Source organism: Penicillium digitatum, chromosome 1 (genome assembly GCF_016767815.1).
Source record: "Penicillium digitatum chromosome 1, complete sequence".
NCBI lineage: Eukaryota > Fungi > Ascomycota > Eurotiomycetes > Eurotiales > Aspergillaceae > Penicillium > Penicillium digitatum.
Genome location: NC_089384.1, coordinates 7,856,434 through 7,875,428, shown reverse-complemented (window position 1 = coordinate 7,875,428; position 18,995 = coordinate 7,856,434). Strand labels below are relative to the sequence as shown.

The window sequence follows — 18,995 nt, the reverse complement described above, 5'->3', positions numbered from 1 at the left end:
CAGTATCATGGCACATCAACCATCCAGAAACATCGGAAAACGGCTGGTTGTTTACGGTCGGAAAAGGGGAAGAAAGCGGAGATTACAAACTTCCTACAACGAGAGGTATATTTTCTATCATAAAATCAAGTAACTATACTAATTTATTATTATTCTAGGGAGAAGTTTCAGCAAGCATACCCTTCTTACAAGAAGATTGGGAGGAGGATCTCCTCCAATTTCTTACTCTCAACCGGCTCCCATTCCATCTGATCGAGCATCCATCATTCAAACGCATCATCAATAAAGCTCGTTCCGCCCCATCCCCTCCAGTGATCCCATCTGCCGATACCATCCGTCGCCGATTGGGCAGTCTAGTCAAAGACCGGCAGCAGCGTATCCTTCGTACGCTGCCTTCTGGCTCAAAGATATCCATTGCGCTTGACTGCTGGACATCTCCATTCTCGCAGGCATTTATGGCTATTACTGGCTATTTCATTGACAGTGATTGGGTATATCGTGAGGTACTACTTGGGTTTAAGCCGCTTCATGGTACACATACCGGCTCTTACCTGCGTAGTGTTCTTATAGAAACCCTAGTGGAGCACAACATTGAAGATAAAGTATTCGGGTTGACAACAGATAATGCATCAAACAACAAGACATTAGCTACTGCTCTCCAACAGGCTTTGTCAGATGATACTATTATCACCCGAATACCATGTCTTGCCCACGTTATCCAGCTCAGCCTCAATCAGCTTCTTGCTCGGATCAAGGCAGTTCCATTAAATGAATCAGCCGAGACAAGGTGGACAGAGAAGCAGTCAAGGCTAGCCCAAGAAAATGCGAAGCAAAGTCAGATCTCCTCCACACTGAACAAAGTCCGTTATCTTGCGATTTACGTCAATGCAAGTCCCCAGCGCAGAGAGACCTTTTACAATCTTCAGACAACTAATATCAAGATCGTTCCAATCCAAGATGTAAAGACACGATGGAATTCTACGTTCCTCATGCTTCGCCGGGCAAAGAGGCTACGTGCTATCTTCTCTTTATTCTGTACAGAGTATGATTGTGAGGAGATGCTACTCAGCGAGCAAGAGTGGCGTCAGATCGACTATCTTCTTTGTATCACCGAGCCCTTCTTTGATTATACAACACAGCTATCAAAGACTCGAGATGTCACTGCCCACTATGTGTTTAAGATCTACAACAAACTGTTTGATCATCTTGAGCGATCACAGGCACAGCTACGCCGAAAGCGTGTCCCATGGAAAAAACAGATGCTAGAGGCCCTTGAAGCTGGTCGGTCTAAGCTTGATGAGTATTACTCCCAAGCTGATGATCTTCGAGGGAATATCTATGCAATCAGTACAATGCTTGCACCGGTGAACAAATTCAAATTCTTCCTCTCCAGTGATTGGGATCAGAAATGGCGAGATACCTATCGACTTGCTTTTGAACAAGCCCTTGTTCCATATCAAGCACAAGTTAGAATAAGCAGTCGTGATCTACAAAGCTCTCTAACGATAGCCCATCCAAGCTCAAGGCTAGAGGAGATGCTTGATGGAAGGGATATACAACCACGAGCCATTACTGATGAAATCAGTCAATATCTTGACAGCGGTAAGTAAATACAAAGAGTATGTGTGATAATAATACTAATATATATATATAGATACTGTTTCTGTTAGGCCGCTTACTTTCTGGAAAGAGCACCAGGCTCGCTTTCCGGCCATTGCTGCCCTTGCACGAGATACACTCTCATTTCCAGCAACTGGCGCAGGAGTTGAACGCCTCTTTAATACCGCTCGAGATATTTGTCACTATCGTCGTGGTAGAATGAAGAGTGAGACTGTCGAGGCATTAATGATGTTTCTTTGTACAACGAAATTTGATATGGAGGAGCAGGAAGCAACACTTCTTGAGAAATTTTTCTCCCAGGATGAGCTTGAGGCGGCAAAAGAGGAGAGGGAAGAGAAGCTCAGTGAGATTGAGGTTGATCCAATTAGTGATACAGAGGAGCAGGAGGATGAACTGGAAGATAAACCAGGGGATGCAATTGAGGTTGTAATTGAGGATAGACCAGAGGATATACCGGAGGAGAGGCCCTTACCTACAAGTGAATATGGTCGTCCTTGCTCGCCATCATTACCACCAACCTGTACACAGACACGAGCATCAGGGAGAAAACGTAAAAGCAGGGAAGATGATTTATTTGAATACCATTAGCTTGCTTGACAAAGAATCCTCAATTATACGCATCTCTTTTACCCTTTTTACAAATAAAATTAGATATAATCAAGTAAAGCAAATACTCAAAATTACCGCGAATAAATGCATAAGTTATACATTTAGAATCCTTAGCATGTTTGTTTAGTTTGTAACCCAGTTTGGGGCCCCAGACCCAGTACTGGGTCGAACCCTCCGACCCAGACCCATTACTGGGTCGAAGGGTTCGACCCAAAACCCAACCCAGACTGGGTTGGGTCTGGGTTGGGTCTGGGTTTTACTGGGTCGTGCGGAAGACTACGAGAGACCATCCTGACCAATGGTTCGAATACTGCCGCCGCGCGTACGACTACATTGAGACCACCCAGTCCGAGGCGACCAACGCTCGCGAACGAGTGGACCAAGCCGAACTGCAGCTACAAGCCGCGAGGATCAAGATCACCCGCCTGTCAAGCGAACTGACCGCAGCTGAGCGTGATCACCTCCGAGATGTCGCGGTCCTGGAATACCAGAAGAAGCTTTATGACGAAGCGCAACAGAACATTGCCCGTATCGAGGCTGCACGAATGTGTGCAGCCGAACTCGCCATCCCGACGGGGAATACCGTACCTCCCCCTGTCCCTGAACCTGCCGCTGAGCCTGGTGTAGCTGCTGCTATGGGAACGCCTCCGTCGCTTACTCCCGAATCTTCCGGCTCCCACGTACGATCTGAACGCCTTCCCGACCCTGACAAGTTTGAAGGGGACCGGAAGGATCTCCGCCGATTCTCCTCCCAGATTAAGGAGAAGCTGAACATCAACCGCGACCGTTTTCCGACCCCGCAATCCCGAATGACCTATGTCACCAACCGTCTGAAGGGCATACCCTATGCCCAGATTCTGCCTTACATCCGCGATGGCATCTGCCAACTGAACGACTTCACCGATATCCTGGACATCCTGGAACGAGCCTTTGGAGACCCAAACCGTGCCCGAAATGCCCGAAACGAACTGTACCGCCTCCGACAAGGAAACAAGGAGTTCAGCCTGTTCTTTGCAGAATTCCAGCGTCTTGCCATGGAGGGCGAGATGCATAATGAAGCCCTACCCACGATGCTCGAACAAGCAATCAACCGAGAAATGAAAGGGATGTTACTGCATCATGAACCGCCTAAGGGAGACTACCTCGACCTAGCGAGGTTCCTCCAGAACCTGGAAAACCGCCGAGTCCAATACGACAGCGGTCCGTCGACCGCCCCACGGACCTACTCTGCTGCCATAAGAACCGCCCCGAAAGCCCCTGAACTGAACTCTGGTAGACCCGGTCCTGAGCAGGCGCTACCACCCCGCCTGTGAACCCTGACGCTATGGACCTGTCCACCACCCGCCGACGATTCTCCCGTACCGCCAGCCATCGTCCCATTACGAACAAAATGCCTGCTTCCGCTGTGGCTCGAAGGAGCACTTCGTCCGAGACTGCCCGCAAGCCGATAAGCGCCGCTAGCGGCTCGCCAAATGAATATCCTCCCCCGTTCGCCCTCTCCGATCAGCAGCCCCCGCGGCCGCTTTACCCGTCCCCGCTCGTTATCTCTGGAAGACTCGTTAAAAGGAGTCAGCCTGGCCTAAGCCGCGACCAGGCCCTGCAACCGCGCGTTATCCGTTTATCCGCCGCCGCTATGAACGGCCTCTCCGTCGAAGAGGAGACCCGCCGTTCTGATCTGATGATACTGCCTGTTACACTGAACCAAAGAGAAGAAGAGTTCCCGAGCTATGCTATGCTAGATTCCGGAGCTGAGGGGAAGAGATTCGTCGACCAAGAATGGGCTCGAGAGAATGGTCTTACCCTCATACCACTGACGAAACCTATCCAACTGGAAGGATTCGATGGACAAGAAGCTGAGTGTGGGCCGATCACCCACTATGTCCAAATGCACATCCGCATCAGCGATCACCGAGAGAAGAAAGCCTGTTTCCTAGCCACCCAGTTGGCACACTACCCGATCGTGTTAGGCCTTCCGTGGCTGAAATTACACGACCCCTATGTCCGTTTCGCTGAACACAGCATTGAATTTAACAGCGAATACTGCCGAAGGAACTGCAACATACCCTTGCGGAGCGCGAAGATCCAGGCGCTCCACGAGATACCTGTAAAGTCCCGTCCGAGGAACCTGCCTGCACGACCAACTGGTCTCGAGAAACGAGACATTGCAGCCGTATCGCTAGCTGCGTGTGCTGCGTATGCAAGAAAGAAATACAGCATGTTCGCAATTACAACCGCGGACATCGAGACTGCACTGAACCCCAAGACCGACACTGAACCTGACCCCGTGTCTGCACTGCCTGAAGAGTTTAGAGACTTCGCCGAAGTGTTCTCACCCAAGGAAGCCGAGCGCTTGCCACCCCACCGATCATACGACCACAAGATGGTCTTACAAGAGGACAAACCCTTACCTTTTGGGCCCCTCTATCCCATGTCCCGAAATGAGCTCGAGGTCCTGAAAGACTGGATCGAAGATAACCTGAGGAAAGGGTTCATTCGGCCCAGCTCCTCGCCCGCTGCCTCGCCTGTTCTGTTCGTGAAGAAACCCGGCGGAGGTCTCCGCTTCTGCGTGGATTACCGTGCACTGAACGCAATCACTGTTAAGGACCGTTACCCGTTGCCGCTGACCAAGGAAACCTGAATAACCTGAAAGGGATGAAGTTCTTTACGAAGATTGATATCATCTCCGCCTTCAACAATCTGCGAATTGCGAAGGGACAAGAATACCTGACTGCCTTCCGTACGAGATTAGGACTGTTCGAATCATTGGTGATGCCATTTGGTTTAACTGGAGCCCCCGCATCCTTCCAACGATTTATCAACGACACGTTACGAGAGTACCTGGACTGTTTCTGTACTGCTTACCTGGACGATATCCTGATTTACAGCCGCACGCGTGCGGAACACATAGAACATGTACGAAAAGTCCTTCAGCGCCTCCGAGAGGCAGGCCTGTTCGCAAAACTATCGAAATGCGAATTCTGTGTGTCCGAGACGAAGTTCCTTGGTATTATCATCGGTGAAGATGGTATCCGTATGGACCCCGACAAGATCGAAACGATCGTGAACTGGAAAACACCGACCTGTCTGACTGATGTGCAAGCCTTTATTGGTTTCGGCAACTTCTACCGCCGCTTTATCAGAGACTTCTTGAAAGTCATCGCCCCGCTCGTGAGACTCACGAAGAAAGACGTCCGTTTCGAATGGACACCTGTCTGCCAGCTGAGCTTCGAAGCCTTGAAGAAGGCGTTTACATCTGCCCCGGTTCTGAAAGCGTTTGACTGGTCCAAGGAGATAGTCTGGAAACAGACGCGTCTGATTTTGTCTCTGCCGGTGTACTGTCTCAGTACGATGACGCTGGAATACTGCACCCTATCGCATTTTTCTCGAAAAAACACTCCGCCGCCGAGTGTAACTATGAGATATACGATAAAGAACTGCTAGCCATAATCCGCTGCTTCGAAGAGTGGCGTCCCGAACTGGAGGGCACACCCTCGCCCGTGAAGGTCATAACTGACCACCGCAATCTGGAATATTTCACGACAACGAAACTCCTGAACCGCCGCCAAGCCCGATGGTCTGAATTCCTGTCCCGGTTTAACTTCAAGATCACGTACCGTCCCGGAAAACAAGGTGCAAAGCCCGACGCCCTGACCAGGAGGTCAGAGGATATCCCTAAAGAGGGAGATGAGCGCTTAGCGCATCAGAGCCAGACTGTTCTGAAGAAAGAAAACCTACAGATAAACGTCACAACACGACAGAGAAACGGAGTCACTACAACCACTCCACCTGAACTGCCAGACCTGCCAGAAGAACCGCCTGCTACCGCTGAAGTCCCGCCTACTATCACCGTTCCGCCCGACATTGCCGATCCGCCCATCACCGCTGCTCCTGAAACAAGAGTCCGATTCATCGAGAACAACCTGCCCGAACCACCATCTACGATCAAGGATTTACTGCTGGAAGCCTACAACCAAGATAAAGTAGTACAATCTATCCTGGAAGCGTTAGACAAGAACGCTAGCCGTCACCCTGAGATTACACTTGCCGACTGCGAACGAAGAGGCAACTACCTCTACTACCGGAACCGCTTGTACGTCCCTGACAACGATGAACTGAAAGCTGAAATACTGCGCCTGTGTCATGACAAGCCCACCGTGGGACACCCTGGCCGGTCGAAGACCTATGAACTGCTGTCCCGAGAATACTACTGGCCTAGAGTATACCAGTACGTGAGCGACTGGACCAAGAACTGCCATACCTGCCGCCGTATCACCCCCGCCCGAGAAGTCCGTCAAGGGATCCTGAGACAACTGCCCGTACCTGAGAGAGCCTGGCAAGATATCAGCATGGACTTCATCACGCACCTGCCCCTGAGCTACGGTTACGACGCCATCCTAGTCGTGGTAGACCGTCTGACCAAGATGAAGCACTTCATACACTGCAAGGGAACCTGCAAGGCTGAAGAAGTCGCCCGCCTGTACACCCGTCATGTCTGGAAACTGCACGGCCTGCCGAATACCGTTGTATCTGACAGAGGACCCAGTTCGTGGCCCAATTCTGGAAACACCTGACAAAGCGCCTGCGAATCACCAACCTGCTGTCAACCGCTTATCACCCGGAAACTGATGGCCAGACTGAACGCGCGAACGCCGTACTGGAACAATACCTCCGAGCGTATGTGTCCTACTTACAGGATGACTGGTCTGAATGGCTCCCGCTTGCCGAATTCACTGCAAACTCTCATTACCCCGAGAGCACCCGAGTTTCTCCGTTCTACGCGAACTATGGGTTCCACCCCCGCATCGGGTTCGAACCATCCCAGCCTGCCAGTCACCCTGCGACCCGAGACGCGGAAAAGTTCGCTACACGAATGCAAGAACTGACTGAGTACGTCCGCGCCGAGATACTGTCCGCACAAGCCCGATACGAAGAACAAACGAACCGTCACCGCGCCCCTGCCCGCCGATACCGTCCTGGACAACTGGTCTGGCTGAACGCCAGGAATATCCGAACCCTCCGCCCGCAGAAGAAACTGGACTGGAAGAACCTAGGCCCCTTTAAGGTCCTAGAAGCTATAAGTGCACACGCTTACAAGCTCGAACTGCCTGCTAGTATGAAGATCCACCCTGTGTTTAACGTCAGCCTGCTACAGCCTGCCGCCACGAACCCGGTAAATGGACAAGTTACTGAACCCGCACCGCCTGTCGAAGTCGAAGGACTGGAAGAATGGGAAGTTGAAGACATCTTAGATTCCCGCTGGGAACGACGAGGCCGAGGAGGCCCGCGTCTGAAGTACACCGTCAAATGGATTGGTTACGACGAACCCACTGAAGAGCCTGCTGAATACCTGGACCACGCCCGCGAGATCGTACGGAACTTCCACCGAAGATACCCGCACAAGCCTCGCCTCGACGGAGCTCGGCTCTAAGGGAGGGGGTACTGTCACGGTGCGAACCGTGATGCTTAGTTAGAGGAAGATCACGGCACGTGATCTCCGACCTGTTTATCTTGAACTTCAGTTCTAGATCCTGTTGTAGCTCTTCGAGCTACGTCTTGTATATTAGCCTGCCCCTGCCTGTGCCTGTACCTGTCAATGAGAATCTGATCTGTTACGACCTGTCCCTGCCAGTCATCTCCCATCATACCGTCCTGCCAGCCCGCACCCTGACATAAATCCTTGTTTTCTTTGGCGAGTAAGATAGCTGTTACGGACCTACCCGTCACCAATCAGTGGTGACCCACCGGGTACACAGATGGGCCACCGAGAGCCAATCAAGCAATCACGTGATCACAGGAGGAGTATATCCCTGCACGGAGTAGGATATACTCAGAGGGGTCGATCTACCCCGGGGGGTAGGATATACCCCCAGGAGCACTGGCGACCCCAGGAAGCGAAGGATATATAAGGACACTCTCTCATGTACTTAGTTTAGTTCTTCGTCTTCAATCATACATTGTTACTTGTGTTTACCTTGCGACCTTGTTGACTCACTTACTATATTATCACTTGACAACACCAACGAACAGACCAATACTGCGGTATAGATCTGCTCGGCGCTCTATCTGGCATCGTTCCCTGATACCCTCAAAAGGACTTAGGCTGGATAAGACTGTGCGCAGCAACAGCTCGGTTGAGAGACAGATCATTGACGTTGGAGGACCAGCACAGGCAAGTATAACCAGGAAAGCTTCTAACATAATTGTGACCAGTTAGGCAGTGCGTAACAATATATTAGGCCCTAACATCCGTTAGGGACTACATGTTATGGAATTAACCTGGTTGTGGTAAAGATGATCTTATTACTAGAGAATTGTTGCGTAGGATAAGTACGCTGCTTAATAATACGTATGTCATCATCCATCCCTCACAACTGCCCACGTCGAAAGCGTGCTGCCGCCCTCGGTAGCATCGGATGTGTGCCTAAAAGTCCATTGCAAGCTGGTCGTGCGGGGAAAGGGGCGTCTGTGGTGGCGGCCGGATCAAGGTAGCTGTCGATCTTCCCGCCGGTCGACGGGCCTGGTCTCTTTCCATTGCGTTGTCCGTCAATCGGATGAGACATGTTAGATCTATCCCAACACAGGGCGTATAGGGTATAGTCATCGTAGAACCAGCATATTGCGAGTGCAAAGGATTGTTCGGTATGGGTCGCGAACCGTGTCACGTTAGTCTTCGGTGCGCCGGGTAGCTTAGGCTATGGGTTGTCCGTGGTCCAACCACCATCCGGTGGGCTAAGTACCGCAGTAAGTAGGCCCAGGTCATTGTCATCAGCCACATCATCTGTAAGCGAACCGCTGTGATCCTCAACTAGCCTGGATTCATCACCAGCATTAGTTGTCGCGTCCCCGTCAGAGTCCGTGGTAGCGAGACTGCGGGCGCGTCCACGTCCTCGTGTCTGACATGGGGGACCTCGACGAGATCCCCTTGCCGAGCTTGGGGGGTTTGAGCCAGGGTTGGCTTCTGAGGTGTTTGGGGAGGCATTGGGGGTTGGTTAATGCGTTGGTCTGTTATGTTGAGGGTAGATCTGGATAAAAAATTGATGAAACAGTGATAGTTCTGATGAAGAACTGAGAGATGTGAATGGAAGAAGAAGTAGCAAGAGAAACACATGAGAGTAATAAAATAAACAAACAAGGAGCGGGCATCAGCAAAGGGTATATCAAATATGAACGCTAATATAAACAAGCCCGCTTCAGATGTATGATTAATTTGTGGACTCCTGCGTATGACGCAGGACGTCTTGGAGGTATTCTAGGACCTTTTCTTCTGCTCCCACCAGTTTATCCTCATCCAGCCACTCCAGGTGTTCATTCCCCACTCCGGACCACCGGACTAGGTACTGCTTTCATCGACCCCGTCCGCGGCCTCTGTCGCATATCCAGGACCGCGTCTACGTCTGCACGATCTGTGTCTTCTGGGAAGCGTGGGTCGAACGTGGGGGGAGGTTCAGCTGAAGAGAGATCGCCTTCTTGAGGGGCACGTTCTAGGTGTTGTAATGATACCACTGGGTGAGCTCTAGCAAGCTCTGGCGGCATCTGTAAGCGATACGCCAGGCGTCCGACGCGTTCAATGACACGGCACTTGATATGTCGCTGGGTAAGTTTCCTTGTGATGTTGCGCGATGGCCATACATAACCCGGCTCAGTCCCTTGCGCAAGACGTAAGTATACGAAGTCATTCTTCTGGAAAAAGATAGGCCTGTGACGGCTATCGTATTGATTCTTTATCCACATAGCCGCGTACTTGGCACATTCGTCGGCGTCCTGTCGGCTCGCTTGGGGAGATCCGACAAAAGCCTGACGGAGGAGATTCCACGGCATGCGTAGATCGACACCGAACATAAGCTTGTGTGGTGAGTCGCCAGTGGATACATTGACTGAGGCATTCAGTGAGGCTTGCATTGGCGCGAGACCTTCGTCCCAATCCGCTTCCTGGTGGATATTCTGCCAGTGGCGTAGCCAGATTTCGCCTGTTTGGTTCGAACGTTCAGATTGGCCGTCCGCCTGTGGGTTATACGCCGCCGTGTATAGGAGCTTAGTGCGTAGGGCAGTAGATATACCTTTCCAGAAGCCTTGAACAAAGCGCTTGTCCCGGTCGGAGATCCACACCACGGGGATCCCCCAGTTGCCCTTCTGGAGGTCACGGAGGACCGCGATAGCCCATTCTTCACCGCTCCGGGTCTTCTTTCCGGGCGTCGAGCCGATACGCTTTGTGGATTTACATGTGTAGATTGCCACCGCATCGAAACCCTTCTTCGTGCGTGACAGGCTGGTAACAAAGTCAATTGTCAGCGTATGAAACGGGATCGGTGGCGCGAGAATCGGCTGAAGTGATCCGTATGTTTTGTGACGATGTACTGCGTTTTTCTTGCACTCGTCACACTGGCCGATATACACCGGGAGCTTTTTTGCTCCCTTGTGTATGACAAAGCCTCGCATCTTCTGCCAGGCGCGATGGAAACCGAGGTGTCCGTCACCGTGTGCCATTTCGAAGATATCATCTTTGATCGCCTCAGGAATACACAGCCACCGGTCGCCGTCGGCCTGCGTTGAATACAGCAAGCCGTCGTCGGTTTCGTAGGGTAGACGTGGCTTGATAGGGTCGGGGTCCTGTGTCACCCTTTGGAGCTCGTTGAGGACAATGTTCCATTTAGGGTCTTCCTTGTAAGCTGTTCGCACACGCTGCTTGAAATCATCGGAGGGCTGTACGTAGGGCGTGAGGAAGGCGTAGGCCTCATCAGGAACGTCCCATGTGGATGCCGCGCCAGGCAACGCCAGGCCAGACATCAAGCTGACAGGCCTAACTACGTCAGACGCAGGGTCGGCGTACAGGGCTTCCAGGTCATCGTCTTCACGGGGCTGGGCTTTGTCCACTGCCGATAGACGGGAAAGAGCGTCTGCGACGTAGTTTAATTTGCCCGCCTTGTGATGGACTTGCAGACGAAACTGCTGGAGATACTGAGACGCTCGCACCAGACGCAGGTTTAGTCGATCTGGTGACGCGGATACCAAAGAGGTAGCGAGATTAATCGTCGCTATGTGGTCAGTGTAGGCTACTGGTGTCAAGTCTTCCGGAGCTGCTTCGATCATGTGTCGGATTTTGCGTACGACCCAGACAATGCAAGAGACCTCTAATTCCGTTGCCCAGTACTGTTTCTCGGCTGGGGTCAGCAGTCGACTCAGGAACATGATTGGTTCTACCGCGGTCGACGGTGGGGTCATCTTCAGGTTTGTGTGTGTGTAGTCACGCTTCACATGGAATACCATAGCTCCATGACCGCCTTCCTGGGATGCGTCGATGTCGAAATACAATCGCCGTGTCCAGTCCCAATGCGCTAGCCATCGGGGATCCTGGAAGACCGCTTGGATGGCGTCGAAGGAGGCGAGCTCACGCTCCGTCGGATGCGCGTACCGTGTGCGGGTAGACCACTCTCGACGTGGACGTCCTTTGACTGGGCTTCCACGTAGGAGCTCGGTCTTTCGGATCTGTAGTGGCTCGGATTTCTTTGCATAGAACGGGACGTACTGGCGTAATGCGCCAGTCATACCGAGGTACGTTTCTAGCTGACGCAACGTACGTGGGAACTGCAGGCCGGCGATGGCCTTAATCTTGTCTTCGGGTGTGGTCATGCCCAATGCGTCTACCCGCTGGCCTAGCAACGAGACCTCGGGAAAGGCGAAATACGCCTTCTTAGGCTCCAGGGATACTGAGTGCTTCTCGAGAACACCCAGGACCAAAGACAAGTGCTCGATGTGGAAGTGGAAGGCGTCCGACGCCACAACGATGTCATCAAGGTATGCCCTACAGAAGTCTGCAAACTCCTTCAGAAGCAAGTCCATCTGACGTTGGACATATGGCACGCTATTGCAAAAGCCTATAACGGCCACATGGAACATCTCCTGGCCCCTATGTGAGACGACACATATACGATCGCGGTGGTCACGTCGGACACGCCACTGGTAAAAGAATTTCGCTGCGTCTTACACAGAGATATATTGCTTACCCTGAGTTAGGAGGACGATGTCGTCTATTGTAGAGATAGGATAAATGTCTCGCTGGACGACTTTGTTTAATGGACGGAGGTCGACGACGGCGCGACCTTTTCGCTCAGGCTCACGCCCTGGGTGCTGGACCACGCGCCAGACGACAAAGACTGGGAAACCTGTAGCCGTGTGCTCAGTCGTATAGCTCATCTTTCCTTGGTTGTGTAGAGGCTGGAAAGTCTCATCGATCACGGCACGGTCCCTCGGGCCGACAGAGTAGATTTTGGATTTTGGGAGTTTAGATTCCCAGCCTGGGACCAGCGGGATGGTCATCCATAGATCCTCGGGAACGTCAACCACAGTAGGCCGATTGCCCCAGACATCGTATGACATCAAAAGTTCCGTCAGTTGTTGAGCTTGGGAAGGCTGTAAACCGGCCCATAACGTGATTCCGTTATTTAGCTGAATACCGTCGTCTTGCGCATGACGTTGGCCTTCATTAGGCGGGTTAGCGTTAGGATCGAAATCCGTTTCGGTGGTAGAACGGCCGAGCTCCGCAACTATTGGTTCCACTGCGCAAGCCATAGGCATATCTGCCTCATATAGGGTGCCAATGCGATCCCGCCGGCGAAGGGAGATCGGGTCGGCAGTATCGTTGACAGCTTGGACCCAGGCAAAGTTTGCCTCGACCAAATGAGAGTAAAATGCAGCTTGGCGATGACGACCTTCAAACACGTAATCCCGATCATCGGGCAGCGTTGCCTGCACACGCGCTGGCACACGCACAATAGAGCGCGGGGGAATGAGGACGTGTTCAGCTGCGTAGACTGCCCGCTGGGCCGCGTGGTGGGGCTTAGCGTGTGTGGAAATCGGAATCTCCAGACCCATACATGACGGGATCTTGACTGTCTTCGCGTCAAAGTCCAACCGGAAGCCTTCATGACCTATGACGTCCATCCCGATCAAGAGCTTCGCTTTTAGGTTTTCGACCAAATGAGCCTCGATGCGGATTCAAGCTGCGTTATCCGCGCCGCGGAAGAAGGCATCGAACGAGACATATGCGGACGATAAATGGCGGGATCCGATCCCGGCGACGGGCACTGGTGTACACTTTTGCAGTGGGATTCCTAGGGACTTTGCAAGGTCCGCGTCAATAATGGTCATGACGCATCCGGTAGGTATCAAGGCATGCGACAAGCAGCTTGTGCTAGTCTATCAATCCGACGACGGTCGACGCATATCGCCAGGACTTGTAAGCCATACCCGGCTGAGTAGCTCGTGCCCGGTCTGATCTGATTATTGGCAAGTCCGGGGGTAGGGCATCCGTCTCAGTACCCTCCGGCTGGGATACGTAATACGCAACAGTGGTGTCATCATCTGCGGCTGCTGTGTGTCTCGAAGCGCAGTCCTTTAGGTGCGCATGGAGCTTGTTATTGGATAAAAAGGCGGCAGAGCAGTGTAGGCAGGTGGCGGTAGGTGTGAGATCCTCTGTCACGGAGTAACATGGTTGGTCATGGTCGTCCTCGTTGTCCTCGTTGTCCTGAAAAGGAGGGGCCTGCCAGTACGCTTGAGGATCCTCCTCAGGGTACTCCGCATAGCTGTTGTATTCCTCATCTACGTAATACGCGTCATTGTGGGGGTCATAGAAGTGCTGGCCGTCGTAAAACGCTGGCAAGCTCTCGTCGGGAGGAGCAACTTCCTGTGGCTCCGCTTGGTATGCTGTGGCTGGCCGAGCGCGTGGCTGCCGCGCTACGTAGCCTGTGTTGAAGTAACTGGCTTGATTCCACGGCTTGTCAGAGAGCACGAGCTGGCCGGCTTGGTTGGTCTGGCCCTGCGGCTGCTGCTGACGCGGCTGGTAGGCTCCTTGTGGCTGTTGCTGCTGAGGCGGTACGTAAGACGTACGCTGAGCCTGGGTTTGAGGAACATTTGGCGGTGGCTGGTAAGCATTCCTAGGGAACCGCTGCTGTGATTGACGTTGTACGTTAGGAATCGAATTCCACATAAGCTGGCGATTGTCAGTTTGTGTGTCCCGTGGCCGGAAGGGTAGCTGGTATGCTTGTTCTCCACGACCGTAGGCGTAACCTGCGTTACGAGGATTATACTGGGGCTGGCGTTGCTGACCTTGGTAACGAACTGATTGGGGCTGCGTCTGACGCTGCATCGGTCGGGCGCGTTGCGACATCTCATACCATTGTCCATAACGCAAATCTAAGTCTGCCATGAACTGCGAGATCGTGGTAGCTGGGCTGGGTTCCCGTATGTCACGCTGAAGTGCTGGTTCAAGACGTGTCCACACTAGGCGGAGCACTGTTGTAGTACCTGTTATCTCGGCTGCTTGGGCGTCTCGTAACATGTTTTGGGCCCATTCTGTAACACTGCGCCCTGCGCGTACGTCCCGCCAGGAGTAGACTGATGACGGTGCCATCACTTTGACGATCGCCTCTGTGGCGCGCGGCTTGAACCGTCTTTCAAGGGTGGCGAACCAGCCCAACTGCAGAGAGCGGACACTTAAATCCTGCCTCTCTTCGTCTGACAGCTCCGCGCTGTACCATCGAGCTGCTGCCTCCCGCAGGCACGATGGTAGGTTCGCTCGGACCACTTCCTCAGATTTCAACGGGGTCAATGCCTTTAGCTGGTTGATGAAGGCATAAACATTCGCGTAGTACGTGGTTCCCCGAAGAGTGCGTACATGTACGTCTGACGTAGGGTCAGGTGTGAAGTAACCTACGTCGTCCGTCTTCCAGTGCGCGGTGCTATGTGGTGCATCCTGTCCGTCTCGACCCGGTGGCCCGCGGATATCGTCACGACGCGCCGTGATGACTTTGTCAACTATTGCTCGAACGTTGTCGACCTCGCGTGTACGAGCTCGAGTAAGCGCGTCATCAAGGATTTCATGCAGTTCAGCCCTCGACAGGGTGATATTGGACGAAGGTCCCTGCGGGACGTCCTGCTGTGTGCCCTGCATTGGGGCTAGTGGGGTAGTGAGCTGAGGGAGGCGTAAGTTGTATGCGAAGCGTAGGTGATCTTGTAGGTGATCTGAACCCTTCCACCGCTGGTAACCCAGGGGCTTAGCGACCGGAAAATTCGGTAACCGTATGGTATGCCTAACCAGAGGACCTCTGGCTTGATCAGGACATGCTACCAATGTGTTATGGAATTAACCTGGTTGTGGTAAAGATGATCTTATTACTATAGAATTGTTGCGTAGGATAAGTACGCTGCTTAATAATACGTATGTCATCATCCATCCCTCACACTACAGGAGCAAACAGGGAAGTCACATGACTTCCAACAAGTAGCTTTAAGAGTACAGTATACGGTATAGAGCGGTGCCGAAGGCGGTCTATAATTGAGGTACGCCAAGGCATCAACCCTACAAAACCAGGCCTTTGACCTTTGGCTACTTTGCAACTTCGCACTCTACCATATTTCTATTTTGATAGGGTCACCGTAATCAATTTTAATGTGGGCACCCTTGCTCAGCACTAGTAAGACCCCCGTCAACTAGGTGCCCAAGCATAGGCTAAATTACGTTAATATTGACCAGCCAATAGCAGGTCCAGCGGGAAGATGTTGGTTCTTCCGGGTGGGGAAAATGCGAACGCAAAGGTTTCAAATTCCAAGGTTGACGAAGTTGGGCAAGTCTCGAGAGTGGAAGTTCCTATTTCCCCAGCCAATCAGCAATTCCCTCGCGGGAAACAAAAGTACAAAAGTCCAAAGAGGTCCACGGATTTTTAACATAAACCTTAGTCTCTCCAGGGCTCTGATGTTCTTTTCTCCCTCCTTGTTCCTCAAATTCGAGTACCCTATTATTTGCTTTTCTTACTTGCGCTTCGGCCATATTTATAGAAAGAGAGAAAGAGAGGAAAACAATATGGGTGTGGAGGCCATCGCTGTGGATCCAGACTTGTACCCTCCTGAGAGCATGTATAGTCCTGATGACTGGCAGTCGTGAGTTTGCAAATGATGAATGATATCATGTACAAACATTCTTCACATGTTCCTTACGCATCATTAGGGAGACTACCTCGATAAGGTCCTCCATCTATCGTGGTTTGATGGACAATGGGAGGCGGTAAGAGCTCGAAAATTTGGATCACTTTATGATATTCAAAATAACCTCATTTTCCTATAGATATCAGTCGCTTTCGACCAAAGAATATTGGTATGTTGTTGAATTTTTAAATGTCACATTCAGAATAGACTAATTTCTTTATAGTGTTCCATCCGATGAGCAACAATTCGAAACCTATGAAGCAGGGTATATTTTCCAATCCTTGTCTAGGATACGCGTCTGACTATCACGGTAGACATCTTGTAGATCTCATCATGGACTCGGATCGAGACAATCCATTGTTTCGGTCACCCGTTGGGATAAACCAAGAACGCCCGCTAGAGGTTCTCGACATTGGAACCGGAAAGGGCACTTGGGCCATGTACGTAGACTGTTCCTATGCCATTGAAAAGGCTAAATGCTAATCAGTCTTAGTGATGTCGCTGATATGTTCCCAAATGCTATCGTCCGAGGAGTTGATCTTTTTCCCCCTCCAGTCACCTGGATGCCACCCAATTGCATTATGGAGGTCGATGATGTGCTACAAGAGTGGACATGGCGCAAAAAATTCGATCTAATTCATATGCGCAATATGATCGGATCATTTAACTCTTCTGAGTGGGACATTGTTTACCAGCACTGCTTTGAGTAGGTTATCAATGGAGCTAAGTGACTTTGCCAATCTGACAGCAGAACAGGAAAATGGCCCCTGGTGGATGGATTGAACAGATCGAGGCTGGCCCTTTTATCACAAGTGACGATGAGAGTCTCCCAGCCGATAGTGCCTTGTCCTCATGGGGCCCGCTTATACAAAAGTGCGGTGAACGCGCGGGTCGCTCTTGCGATATCGTCTTCACCATGTCGGAGAGCATCAAGAACGCAGGGTTCGTGGACGTGCACGAAAAAATTTACAAATGGCCAATTGGGCCATGGGCCAGAGACCACAAATTCAAGGAGGCAGGTATGGTCAATTGCCAACATTGGATGTTTGGTATGGAGGGGTGGTGCATGTGGCTGCTGACAAAATTTGGTGATCCCGAGCCGTGGACTAAGGAGCAAGTTCATGTGTACTGTGCTAAACTACGCAGTGAACTAAAGAACCCAAACTATCATGCGTATCATAAAGCGTAAGTTCCGATATATCATCGCTCATTATCTCCGCCATCCAAACTGACCACTAGCACAGAAGAAGGGTGTGGGCTCGTAAGCCGATGCCTGGTGAAGTCCCACCTACAGCAGCCGCTTTGAACCAAATTTGACAATGCTTATTAATACATGTGTAAGATTCACCGCTAGAGTTTCCGCCTTTTGTAGTTTATAACATTGTTGGAAGGTCACGCGACCACCACTGTTTGCTCCCAGTACTTAGTCTCAGTCATAGCATGTAGATAGTTTCTCTCTCTCTCAACGCATCAAGAGATTTCCAGTTACATCTACATTCATCGTAGATCTCTAGTATCTCTAACAAACATAATACATTCCGCCTATTCTAAACTTACCTTTCTTTCTTGGGACCACCTCAATATGCCACCAGCAGTTGATATTGAGCCTTAGAGATGAGATTATATCTCTCTCTCAGGGCGGTGCATCTATAAAGGCTATATGTGACTCACTTCATAGTATGTATAACCTTTAGACTTCCGCAAAGCCCAACTTTGGGCCCAAGGTCCGGGCTCGAAACCCGACCCGCAACGAGCTGGGGGTCGAAATTGCATAAAGCATGGTGTCGAGATGTGTGGTGCCACCCTGAGACATGAACAAATGCCTCAATGGCGTCATGCCGAGACAGATAAACTATATGTGATGTTTAGTCAGCATTGTCCGCACAGATTGCTTAAAAGGCGCGGACCTTGTCATTATTTAGAAGAAATTCAGAGTATTTTTTCATACCATTTCAAGTGTTCTACAATCTCTTTCAGTTATGAGCCCGGCTTTGTTCCATTAAAAAGAAAAGATCATTTTTCCTCCTCGCCCTCGGTACACATAAGAGAATTCATCTCAAATCACCGAGGCAACCCCTGAAACCGAAGTAAAGAAACGGAGATAAATCAACAACAACGACGAAGACATGGATGATCATCTCTCCGCGGGAGTATCCACCCGCGTCATCCTAAAGGATACAACGACGTGGGATTCATGGCTACCCTACATAAAGTCAATTGCAACCATATACAATGTGTGGGAGTTGTGTGATCCATCCCAAGAAACGGCACCATTGCCGTTGACACCACCTGCCGAAGTGCTCTCCATTGACGAAGCAAGAGCAAAGTACAAAGATGACTGGGTCGACGTGAAGAGACTTCTTCAAGACGAATGGGTCGCAAAGAATGCGATCTATACCCAAAAGAAAAAAGGGTTAGGATTGGTAGTCGCAGCGATTAGGAGCACAGTTCACCCAACATATCAACCCATGATTGTCGAGTATGAAACTCCATGGGATTTGCTTCACAATTTGTCTCAAAGATTCGCTCCAGAAAACGATCCGACGTACGTCGCTGGGCTTCGTCAGCAATGGCGCCAACTAGACCGAGGACTAGATCGAAAACCGATATCGACAAGTGGCTTACCAGTTGGGAGACAATGCAAAAGTGGTGCAAGCGAGCCAAAATGCCAGAAGCAAACGATGTTAAGAACCAATTTCTTGATGCAATCTCCGTCATGTCACCTAACTTTCATGAGACATGGGTCTTGAGATTGCAAGACAAGGGTGACATCGAATTCACTGAGCTTC

The 18,995-nt window shown here is 51.2% G+C and overlaps 5 protein-coding genes across 5 annotated transcripts; 2 read left to right on the top strand and 3 right to left on the bottom strand.

Annotated features, from left to right (window-relative positions):
* Nucleotides 1–1,535: 1,535 nt before the first annotated feature.
* Pdw03_5048 (uncharacterized protein) lies at nt 1,536–3,542 on the top strand (the record flags this gene model as incomplete). The annotated part of the gene is made up of 5 exons (XM_066100930.1): nt 1,536–1,602; nt 1,655–1,665; nt 1,921–2,046; nt 2,382–2,909; nt 3,255–3,542. The coding sequence occupies 5 exons, from the start codon at nt 1,536–1,538 to the stop codon at nt 3,540–3,542; spliced, it is 1,020 nt and encodes a 339-aa protein (XP_065956330.1).
* A 5,992-nt stretch (nt 3,543–9,534) lies between these two features.
* Nucleotides 9,535–11,013, bottom strand: Pdw03_5047 (reverse transcriptase; the record flags this gene model as incomplete). Its single annotated transcript, XM_014683197.1, has 1 exon — nt 9,535–11,013. One exon carries the CDS (start codon nt 11,011–11,013, stop codon nt 9,535–9,537), a length of 1,479 nt encoding a protein of 492 aa, XP_014538683.1.
* A 1,194-nt stretch (nt 11,014–12,207) lies between these two features.
* On the bottom strand, nt 12,208–13,167 carry Pdw03_5046 (reverse transcriptase; the record flags this gene model as incomplete). The annotated part of the gene is made up of 1 exon (XM_066100929.1): nt 12,208–13,167. The coding sequence occupies one exon, from the start codon at nt 13,165–13,167 to the stop codon at nt 12,208–12,210; it is 960 nt and encodes a 319-aa protein (XP_065956329.1).
* A 250-nt stretch (nt 13,168–13,417) lies between these two features.
* Nucleotides 13,418–15,175, bottom strand: Pdw03_5045 (reverse transcriptase; the record flags this gene model as incomplete). The annotated part of the gene is made up of 1 exon (XM_066100928.1): nt 13,418–15,175. The coding sequence occupies one exon, from the start codon at nt 15,173–15,175 to the stop codon at nt 13,418–13,420; it is 1,758 nt and encodes a 585-aa protein (XP_065956328.1).
* Nucleotides 15,176–16,084: 909 nt separating this feature from the next.
* On the top strand, nt 16,085–17,523 carry Pdw03_5044 (putative SAM dependent methyltransferase; the record flags this gene model as incomplete). Its single annotated transcript, XM_066100927.1, has 8 exons — nt 16,085–16,161; nt 16,229–16,285; nt 16,346–16,375; nt 16,430–16,471; nt 16,521–16,646; nt 16,700–16,912; nt 16,963–17,391; nt 17,451–17,523. 8 exons carry the CDS (start codon nt 16,085–16,087, stop codon nt 17,521–17,523), a joined length of 1,047 nt encoding a protein of 348 aa, XP_065956327.1.
* Between the last annotated feature and the right edge of the window lie 1,472 nt (nt 17,524–18,995).